At 39.9% G+C, this 11,220-nt stretch overlaps 1 protein-coding gene and 1 long non-coding RNA gene across 2 annotated transcripts; both read right to left on the bottom strand.

Annotated features, from left to right (window-relative positions):
• Window positions 1-23: 23 nt before the first annotated feature.
• Window positions 24-1,438, bottom strand: LOC117183925 (uncharacterized). Its single transcript, XR_004469062.1, has 3 exons — window positions 1,191-1,438; window positions 665-1,132; window positions 24-156 (listed from the first exon to the last, which is right to left on the bottom strand). It is a non-coding gene; the product is annotated as an uncharacterized lncRNA (long non-coding RNA).
• A 3,108-nt stretch (window positions 1,439-4,546) lies between these two features.
• Window positions 4,547-5,044, bottom strand: LOC6903454 (uncharacterized). Its single transcript, XM_002132297.3, has 3 exons — window positions 4,957-5,044; window positions 4,738-4,905; window positions 4,547-4,675 (listed from the first exon to the last, which is right to left on the bottom strand). Exons 1-3 carry the CDS (start codon window positions 5,030-5,032, stop codon window positions 4,593-4,595), a joined length of 327 nt encoding a protein of 108 aa, XP_002132333.3. The 5' UTR covers window positions 5,033-5,044; the 3' UTR covers window positions 4,547-4,592.
• Window positions 5,045-11,220: the final 6,176 nt, after the last annotated feature.

Here is an 11,220-nt window from a genome sequence, read left to right as displayed (position 1 = left end):
TGCTTTTGCTTTACATATTACCCATCATCAGTAGCAGTTCATCAAAAGCTGGTTTACAGTGGGGCTGGTCGTTGGGTGTTGATGAATCTCGTGCATAATGTGGAACAGGGGACATTTTTCAGCCTTGCGTTGGGTGCCATCTGGGCGTGGGTTTATCTAGAATAATACTTAGGTGATTTAAACATAAATGTAACCCATTAACCATCTCCTGGTATTGTCATCAAAGTGATTGTGTGTAGCCCCACTCGTAGAGGATTCTAATCAACTCGATCTCAATTCATTTAACTCGGTAAAACCCCTCTAACGCTAAAACCATTTGTATGTACAATTTTTTAATCGAATTTCCCCATACACTGGGCCAATCTCTACGGCGTTTTTTGTTCACAACAATTTTTCATCGCTCCCCATGGTGCATTGGCCGGAAGAGTTTTTCATGTATGTATTTTCCATCAAATTCGATGCATGAGCGATATGCAAACACGCATAAAAGTTATTAAGCTGCCGTTCGGTGCTCGTCGGTGCCCGCAACCCGCCCGCCACCATCCGCCACCGGCATTGCACACAAAAATGGCCACCGAACCCAGAACTAATGCCAATTTATAGGGGACTGCCCTGAGGCAGCCACATCCTCATACTCCCCCAAAAAATCTATCCATCGGCTTACCTGAGCCCACCTCCTGCCCAAACCACCTGGCTCCATTCCACTTCACTCCACTGCTGGCGCTCCCATTATGCATAATTTGACATGTGGCCATTGCGTAAGCGAGGACCACGCTTTGCGTGTGGACTGAAACGGGGCGACGCTTTCAAATTATGTCTAAATTGTTGACCGACAAACTGGCCGGCATTTCTATCTCTAGGCGGCATATGATTCCCACGAGGGAGGCTCTCCTACTCCTCCTGGTGGTGGGTAGTGACGCCTAATCGCCGCCAATTTGTTGACAGATTTGCATGCTCCAAGCGAACAAAGACGACGCGGCTGCCACCTTGAACAAATGCCGCAAATTCTAGCCAAACGAAGAATACGGACGGGCCATGCTAGGTAAGGCACAAAGTTTTAGTAAAACCCGGCATCCAGAGGTTCCACCCACTCCCAGTACCAACACCCGGCGCAGACGCAGCTCCAAGTGTGCTAAAAAGAGCAGCAGAAATGAAGAGAGAGAGGGATTTCGTTTAGTTCGGATTCTCACGTTGCGGCTTTTGCTTTGGCGGCCACTTGACCTGCAGTTGGAATTGAATGCACATGGCTCGGCAGCGCGGCAGCCAGATGGATGCAGACTGGGCGGCCACACATCCTTTAAGTGATTAACATGCAACACCCACAGACACAGGGGGCACCAAGAGGCTGGCCACAGAGTTGCAAGGCAGCACCACCTAATGATTGTATGTTCATTTACTTATTGTTTTAAATAGCCCCAATTGGTTTTAAAATCAAACATCGAATTGTTTTGCATTTGTAAACAAATAAAATGGCGGTTTTCGGGCTATCGATATTGTATGTCGTTTTCTGCAAAGCGTTAGGCTATTTTCTCAAGGCGTTATGGATTTTAGCCAAGATCAGATATCGATAACAAAAAAGCTTCATTAAGCTGAGCTTTATTGATCTATTAGTAAATATATTTTCTATTAAAATTATCAGAGCAGATTGCTCGTGCGGATTATGGTGGTTACATATTATATCATAAGAATACATGTATACAGTGGCGCCAAAGATCTCCAAGCTACTATCGGTATTGCACTCTATCGCCGTGAAGGCGGATCAACAAGGCCAGTGTCAGCTCGAACGACAAAGTCAGATCGTGCGCCGAAAATAAAAATAAGTGTTTTATTTCGTAAAGTGATGTTATTTGTAGAACTTTAGGTGAAACAGTGAATAAAACATTGAACTAAAGTGTATCAGAGTCTATAATAGTGCATTAAGTTTGAAAACTATAAGAATATGCGGCATGCATAAAAATGGCGCCATTTCAAGGTTAGTGCAAATATTGTGACAAATTTAATTGAAAATATATCTTGCTAAACTTAAATCTCTGGAAATTGTTTGTCATCCTCCACATTGTGTGTTCCCCAACCCATGTTACAGTCCCTCCACTTGAAACACTCTGCATTTTCGCAACAAATTTTCCGCGTGCATTTTCCCTAAGCAGTGCGTTTGGGTGGGGGTGTGAGGTGGCCGTGGAGGGCAAAAGTACTGCCAACAAGAGTGGGTCAGGAAAGGGGAGGGCCAAAACGATGACGTCCAACGTCGTTGCTCATTAAAAACTTTTAGCCAGTTCGAACTTTCTGAGCCGAGAGATAAACAACAAGAAACACAAGAAGCGCAGAAAAGTGTAAATTATAAAATTCACAAAGTAAACGAAAAGGGCGCGAAAATGCTTGGGAAATATGAGATGAGACCGGAACCGGAGCAACCGGGGAATGAGACTTGCAGATTTATTTTTGAAATACGTATACACAGCGGTCATGTGCTTCAAGAAAATACAACTGGAAAATCTCTCCAAGAATTAAGTGAAAAATCACTTTAATTCTGCACAGCACTCTGTGTGTGTGTTAAGGGGGGTGGTGGGTATACATTTCCGTAGCATTCCCCAGTTGAATGCACCAAACGGGAAACATTGTCCAATGCATATTTTAATCAAGGGAAAATTGTATTGAAAAATATTGTTAAGAATAACAGGCAGTGGCGGCGGGCATTTTTAAATGACCCAAGCCCATACAGAGGCCAACATGTGACACACAGCAATGGCGGCGACAATTAAAACTTTTTACTAGCATTCAAATTTTTCAATATAAACCGAACGCTTGTCGGGGCCATATCCAGAATGTCCGGGCCACGGACTGGGGGGGTGGGGGGAACCGTAAACGACCACTGCCATGAAATACTTGCAATAAGAACAACAGAAAAAACAAGAAAGAGAGAGCTGGGCGAAATTTAATCGTGGTTTCGACTAGCAGATGCCTGGTAATCAAACAAGTCTAAGTATGGTTATTCGTTTATTAACTTTTAATTATATTTGTATAATTAAAATTAAGTTTCAATGCAAAAAAGAGTGACCAGATGTGCAGGGATACCAAAATACGTTCAGATGAACTTTTTTTTTTGGTATATTACGTGTGACCAAGTTTGCTGCGGCTTGCAGCGTGGAATATAGAGACTATTGATATAATAATCATTGAATTAATGCTTTTTTAATAGCCGTCACACAATACAAAGTGTTCTGAGCAGTTGCCCTTAATAACTTCTTTATTTTTTAAACCTGTTTGATTCAGATATATTTCGATTAATTTTGTATTACTCTGAATGGCCTTATGTCTTACCTGGCTCATTATAATTGCTAGCAAAACATACAATCGTATTCACTTCACATTCGGGCACATGCTGCCAGCAATAATCCAAATATATACAGTGGCTGTTGGGACCCCTCTCGTCGCAAAGTTCTTGGCAATTTCTGTTCCTCCATTGTCCAGTCGAAGCTTGAAGAGAGGCTAACAGAAGAACGGCTAGAAACAATAGCTGCAACTTCATGGTGGAAGAAACTTTTGGTACTATAGCTGGAGACATGGTTTTACCTGGAACTTATTGCCGCTCGTTTTTGTAACCGATCAGCTATGCCTGTTAATACAATTATTCCATGACTCTCTGCCGAGATCTGTTTAGTTCCTAAGGTACACGTGCATTTGGCAAATGTTTAATCAATCTTCAAATACCCGTTTTTTGCCTTTGAAAATGATTTGGAAAAAATCTTGTATATCTTCTGTAGCCAAAAGAAAATAAGAAAACGATGAAGTCCATGGCCCATTTCGAAAGCTTAATTCATTCTTCGATTAGAGATCTAGAGGCCCTTTCCAGCAGTACCTCGAGGGTTTCGAATTGTCTTTAGTAAATTTCTTATAAACAGCAAATCCGATCAGATCTGTATCTTCAGTAAAACTCATGGCATTAAATATATTTTAGATGTGCATTTTCTTCTTACACTTCGGTTGTTTGTCGAGACAATTCTCTGACAAAGAATATAGAACCTTTACATCAGCTAAAAACAAAAAGAGACAAAAGTTGAGCTATAAATCGATGTCTTAGGGGTATTACCCACCATGTCCTATGTCGATAGCGCACTGTAGCTTGTTGAAAAAACATTGAGGGACCATCGGACCGTAACAACCTACACCCTTTACGCAATAGTCCGACTTCTCCGTCGAATTATTGTCACACAAATTTTTGCAATCTTCTATCGTCTTACTCGCAGCGAGTCCGATTAGAGCTTGAGGATATAAGATAGGGAATTTATATAGAGAATAGCTAGAGATCCGGATCTTGATGGATAGACTACCTGTTAAAATCAATACGTGCAACTTCATGGTGGTAGAACACTCGAATAGCGTGATGAGTGAGGTTTTTATAGCCTCGACTCATTTGCAACGGATTAGCTATACAATTATACCATGAATATTTCCAATGTGTAGGGAATGGAAGGGAGATCCCTTATGGAATGGAGATTACTTCCATAACTCCACTTTGGAAATATTCATGGTACATTAAATGTCAAACTATATATTGAAAATGTATATTTAACGATATAAATCGTTCTTTAGCGTTAAAAGTGGGATACAATATTATCACATTTGGGTTTCTTGTCCTTGCAATTGTCCTCGAAAGTAGATAGAACCTCTGCTGGATCTACAAAAAAATTGAAAAGGTTCGATTCGAGGCCATATCATAGCAATGGTACCTGGACCCACCTTGACCCCCGTGCTTGACAATACATTTGATCTGGTCCACCATACATTGGGGGATCATAATGTAACATTGACTCTCCTGTACGCAGTACTGCGACATCTCTGTGGAATCTTTTTTGCACCATTGTTCGCATTCTTCTATCGGCTTGCCCGCAGCGAGTGCGATCAGAGCTTGAAAAAGAGTTTGATAGTTGGAGATACTGATACTGATGGATAGATTACCTGCTAGAATTATCAGAGGCAACTTCATGGCTATGGAAGTCTCGACTGACGTGAGGATAAGATGGAATTGGGGCATTTATACCCCCCAGATAATTAGAGACTATATGCGCGGGCACACCTGCCCGACGTGCCCGACCTGCGGTCTAGATGAGATCGGAGATCATATACTCTTCACCTGCTGACAAGCCAGATGGTGTACAGTGAAGACTACTGGTGTCCTGGTGAGGAGGTGTCTAGGGGGACCCGTCCGTCCCTGGGAAGCAGACCTTCAGGCATTCCTTCTGTCCTTCTTCATCCCACCCTTGGGATATTTTTCAATTATCCAAGGGCATACTTTTTTGATCTCATCTTTGCGTATCCGCTTAATAGTTTTAGATATAAATACTGCTAAAAAAAAGGTCTAAACCCATAGCAGATAGGCTTTTCAGTGGAGTGGAGCTCAGGCCAAGGCTTTTTATTACCTGTTTGATTTTTCACGGCTTTTAGGGATCAGCTATTCCCAGTGCTTATGTGGACTCACGTGCTTGGCATACCCTTCGCCCTTGCGTTCTCAGTAAAATAAAAGAAAGGGGGGGAAAAGAAAAAGCCGCGACATTGCCATACTGTGTACAGAGTGCCGCCACCAGTCGGGCAGAGTGGCGGAGTGCAGAGTGGGAGTGTGGCACGTGGATCGTTCGTTGAAAGCGGCGTTACAGCACAAAAAAACGAGAAAGAAAGAAAAAGAACGTGCCGGTGCATTGGGGAAAGGGCAGAAGGCCCTGCCGTAGGGCATCTGCCGTCGAGTGCAATATTTGTCTATGAAAAGGAAGCCGTGACAACTGTAGGGGAACTGTGGAAAAACCGGTAACCCTCACCACCCCCCCACCCGTGGCCGGACAGGCGTCGCGGCTTGTATTGCGGGCTGCATTGCCAATATAATGCCCCGCAACGGATGCATTGCAGTTGCTTAATAAAGCTTTAACAAAAAATGTCGAGAGGGCCTCCCTCGGTGGCTGAAACAGCAAAATATTTAAGTGATGGATGGGCATGGAAAGTTACTTTTTTTCTACAGAATATTGTATATAAAAATATGCGTGCCTCTCACTCTCTCTCTGTGTGTGATTGGGGGGTATAAAAATATCTGAGGGGGCTTAGCTCTGGTTTTTATACCAAAAGAAAAAAAAGGGATTGGGGACTGTCTTTTAAAAATAAAATTGAGGATCTTTAAAGATATCGATGCTGTTTGATTGGTCTCCGGTTTGTGGTGTTTTTATTAGGGAATAAATATTTGGGGCAATTTAATTGGAGTTTCAGTAGATTTAAAGGTATTTATGGAACACCCCTAAGCCATTAAGAACCTGGAACTGGGTTTTGTTAGATCTAAAAAGGGTCTTATATTGTACATGGTCTTGGATACATGGTCTTTAGGGAATCAAAGATCCCTCCTTCATGCCTTTTCTCCTTACGAAAACTTTCTCTCCCTTGCCCCCTAAACAAAATCAACAATCAAAGAAAATCTATTTCTGCAACATTTTGTAGTTACAATCAGCATTTCCTTCTTCAATATTTGTATCGATAAAAAACCCGAAACCTCCACCCGAAAACCAAAGTCGTAGCCGTCATAGCAATCACATTTTGTCAGTAAACAGCGGCATAAACTTTTCCAGCAACTTCCTTCCGTTTAGTGCTTGGACCGGGCCGGGCCGGACCGGGCCACCCATTCTTTTCATGGCAAGACTTGGGCCACATTAAAGTCTCCTAACTTTTTGGTAGACCCCAGCGATGGCGGCCGGGGGGAACTCCATGAATTATGTAGAATTTATCCAAAAGCTTTTCGGGGGAAAAACGATCGATGTTGGTCGGGTGCCCTGCAGTGTGGGGCCTTGAAGATGTTTTTTGTTGCCAGGAAAAGCTAAAAAAAAAAGATAGAGAAACCAACAAATTGTTGGCAAGTTTTGTAGCGCAGAAGCCTAGGACTAGGAGTAGGACTAGGACTAGGAGTAGGACTAGGACACAGAGGCATAGAAAATGGCACAATAAACACTGAACGCATATAAAAGGACATTCGAGTTCATTTGTTCGGCGCGTTTGCGGTGTGGCAATGGTCTAAAGGATGCAGAAGGTCTGCTGAGGGGGCACGGGGCACGGGGCACGGGGCACGAGGACTAGGAATGGTAGTGGCCAGTGGGCGTGTCGGATCGGGTCGACTGGTGCATTGTATGTACTCCCTGCTGTTGCTGCTTCTGCTGTTAAAAACAATGCCACGACGGCGTGGCACCGAAAAATAGCTGCAACAAACTTTTGCAAACTATACAATTGCATAAAATCGTAAAAAATTTATAGGGAATACATGGGCGCTCTAGGGATGGAAGGGATTCTCTTTCTCTCTCCCTCTCTCTCGTCTCTTGAAAACAGGAGCTGGAACAAGAACAAGCACAATTGTTGCCATTGCAATGGAGAGGCGTTCGCAAAAAACGACCAAAAAAGATATAACTACATAGGCGACTGTGTAATTGCGATGCAAAATGCAACCAAAACAATGCACAAAGGGCAGTGGGGAGGGGTAAGGGGGGTGTGTGGAAAATAAATAAATAAAGTCAATATGTAGCGCGAAAAAAAATGTTGTTGACACAAATTAAACAATCTACCCCGGAAAAAAGGATGTATCTCATTGCGTAGCCACGCGTTGGGATCCTTAATTCGATTAGCCCGCCATCTTGATGGTTAAGATGCAGGCCACTTTTGTCAGGGGAATTCGTATTCAGGGTTCCCGTTTTTGTAGGTCGGGATAGGAAAAAAGTGTGTTTAAGATGTTCTGAATCTGTATAACTATCTGTTCTTCATCTGTAAGAATTAATATATATTTAAGGAAAGTATCTTTAACCGCATTGAGATAAATAAATTTATGGAGCCTTATTTTGTGGGAAATATATTTTCTAGGTCTCATGTTTGGAAATTAATTGAAAAATCTTTGTTATTCCATTTTATCGGTAAGAATATCTATATGCAATATAGTGGAGTACATTCGATTTGTCGGTATATATCCAATAGGAAAATGGGAAATAATATTAATAAATATATTTTTGTATGTACAAATTTATCAATCATCAATACCACCTGCGAAGAAATCGTAGAGAGCGGACCTATTTTTATATCAATTTTTTCTTATTTTATTGTATTTTTATTTTTTGCATTTTTTATTATTATTTCATTGTATTCTTTTTTCTTTTCTTTTATTTTATTGTATTTATTTTTAATTTTATTGTATTTTTTGTATTGTATTATACCTAACTGGACCTATTTTTATTTTTTTCATATTTTATTGTGTTTTCTTTTATTATTACTTTATTGTACTTTTCAAATATTTTATTTTATTGTATTTTTTAAAATTTTTATTTTATTGTATTTCGTGTTATTATTTGATTGTATTTTTTTTATTATTATTTTATTGTATTTTTTATTATTGTTTTTATTTTTATTTTAGTTTTTTTTTATTTTATTGTATATTTTTTTATTCTTTATTTTATGGTAATTTTTTTTTGTATTTTATTGTATTTATTTTTAGTTTATTAAATATTTTATATATTTATATTTTCTTTTTTGGATCTTGTACTATATTTTTTTATATTAATTTTTGTATTATTATTTTGTTTTTATTATCCTTTTTTATTTTTAGTTGTCTTATGTTTTGTTATTTTGTATTATTTTTAATTTTTATTTAAATGCTAAATCCCACTGACCCAAGCTAAAACGTATTAGTCTCATTATTTTATTTAAATTCGGAATTAAATATATTTAATAAACGAATATTTTTTGTATAATTTCTTGCATACACAATTCGGTAGCTGGTGATCTTTCTTAGATGCTAGTTGATTTTTAAAACACTTACACACTATGGTTCAAATACTTCAGCTCGATCTATCTATCTATCTATGTATTTATCTATAATCAGTTTAAGTTGGACTTCCTCTCCCATCTTCAAAGTTTCAAGGCAGTCGTCTCTCCTTTTTTAAGTGTTCCTTCTTCTAAGCCAAAAGCTGTTTAGCCTAACTTCTCTTGAGTACTTAATCATATCTTCTTTATAGCTTCTTCCTAAGCATCCCACACAATCGCGCTCGCACTCGCACCATTCATCATTCAGATTTGCCCCCGTTCATAATGTGGTTTTTAGTCTAGAGTCCAATCTACCTACCAGTTCGTGCATACCCCCAAAGCCTAAACATAATTTGTATTGTGCTCCACTGTACTTGGCTCAGAGCGGAGAAAAACTGCAAATGAACTTGGACCGTGTTCCACGTTCGTGCCACCCTGCAGGTTGTTGCGACTCCAATTCGGGGTTCGGTGACGGGCTGGATGGGTTGGACGGGTTTTCGCAGACTCTCCTCTGGCACCGCATGTTGTCGCTTAGCCTCGGGTCTCCTTTTTCTATTGCTTTCTTTCACACTTTTATATATTTTTTGTGGCAAGCGAAAGCAAAGAAAAAAAAATATATAACGCCCCGGCATGTTAAGCCAATATTTTGTGGCTGCTGCTTAAAGTTATTCAAAGCTCTGTGTGTGCGCGGGGCTTTGTGTTTCACTCCTTTTTTTTTTTTTCGTTTTTTTCGCGGTTTTCCCCAAGTCTCGCCGACTCAGCGAAAAAGAGAAAAACAATTAACCCGCGCAGCAACTACGGAATCCGGAATAAACCAGATGGAACTGGAACTGGAACCCCCAGCCAACCTGAACACAAACGCTGATGAACCTCTCGCTGAGGAGCAACAAAATCAAAAAAGAAACGTGGAGAAAACGAAGCACCCGCATTGACTGGTCACAGATTTTTCTAGTTTTTATTGCGCCACTCCTGCGCCTGGGAGGGGGGAGGGGGGGGGGGTTGTCCCAGAGGTTCAGTCCTTGGGTAAATGTCCAGAGGATGATTCCTGGGGAAATACTGCCTCTGCCTCTGCCTGCCCGCGAGAGGTGAGGGATGAATGTCCGCTTAGTCCGCGGGACATTTTTGTGCCGCTTGGCGGTTTGAACTCTTTTTATGCCATTCCATTTTTTGCGCTGGGTGGGAGGTGGGAGTCCGCACCACACATGCGAGTACTACACATAAATTGTGCACCGCTGACATGGTGTCAACCTCAACCCTAGCCACACGGCCGCCATGGAGCAGAAGTTTTCTCGTTCTGGAATGAATATATAGAGAGATAGTTGGAGGAATAGAAAACAAAAAAACAAAGGCGGAGCTAGTTTTGGCAACAAAACGAAAGGGTAGAGGATCCCCACAGACACCTAATCACACTTCTTAGGGGGCGATTTTTCGATTAAAGAATACTAATAAGATCTTGGGCTTTTGAGAAAAGGATAAGCAGGCCATCATATGAAATTTGTTGCTGAAAGTCATTTAAGAGGGTTCTGGTTATACATTTTTAAGAAAACTATATACAAATTCTGAAATCAGTCGATTTGTAATCGATAATATATCGAAATGAAAAAAATCGATCTATAGAAATCGACTGAATAGGAAAAATAATCCATGCAGACAATTTTCTTTGGTTTAAATTTAATAAATCGGTAAACAAATCGATACAAAATGGATACAAAATCGATTACTATGTAAATAATATCGATGTCGCATAAATATATCGATTTATTTAACATGGTTTGAAAGGGAAACCTAGAGAACAAAGGAAAGGAAAATACTCCCGATTATTGATTCAAATATGGAGACAATTCATCCATGGAGACAATTTCCTTTCTTGTAAGTTAAATAAATCGGTCAAAAAATAGATAAAAATAGACAAAAAATCGATAACCATTTAACTAATATCGATACGGCATAAACACATCGATTTCCTTACTATTTCAATTATAAACAATTTTCATTGAAGTTTAAATGGATTGAAAGGGAAACCTAGAGACCAAAGGAAAACCCATCGATACAGGGAAAATTCCCGATTATTCATTCAAATAAAAAGTTGATTCATCCAAGGAGACAATTTCCTTTCTTGTAAATTAAATAAATCGATAAAAATAGACAAAAAATCGATAACCATTTAATTAATATCGATACGGCATAAACACATCGATTTCCTTACTATTTCAATTATAAACAAGTTCCATTGAAGTTTAAATGGATGGAAAGTAAAACCCAAAGTAAAGACCAAAGGAAAATGAAAACCCATCGATACAGGGAAAACTCCCGATTATTTGAAAGCAAACATTCATTGAAATGGAAAGTTGAGTGAAAAACGAATGATATTCAAACGCCAAAAATGGAAGGGACATCAATCATTCGTATGCC

The sequence above is a fragment of the Drosophila pseudoobscura genome, chromosome 4 (assembly GCF_009870125.1).
Source record: "Drosophila pseudoobscura strain MV-25-SWS-2005 chromosome 4, UCI_Dpse_MV25, whole genome shotgun sequence".
NCBI classification, from domain to species: domain Eukaryota; kingdom Metazoa; phylum Arthropoda; class Insecta; order Diptera; family Drosophilidae; genus Drosophila; species Drosophila pseudoobscura.
Note: the sequence above shows the minus strand (reverse complement) of the source record. Positions and strands in the feature narration are given on the sequence as shown.

Bases quoted from the DNA above. Each gene is read 5' to 3' on its own strand.
- LOC6903454 (XM_002132297.3), bottom strand. From the start codon at position 5,032: ATGCCCCAATTCCATCTTATCCTCACGTCAGTCGAGACTTCCATAGCC. The intron at 4,906-4,956 runs GTAATCTATCCA...CTCTTTTTCAAG, and splicing joins GCCTCTGATAATTCTAGCAG to CTCTGATCGCACTCGCTGCG. The intron at 4,676-4,737 runs GTGGGTCCAGGT...ATTTTTTTGTAG, and splicing joins TGTCAAGCACGGGGGTCAAG to ATCCAGCAGAGGTTCTATCT.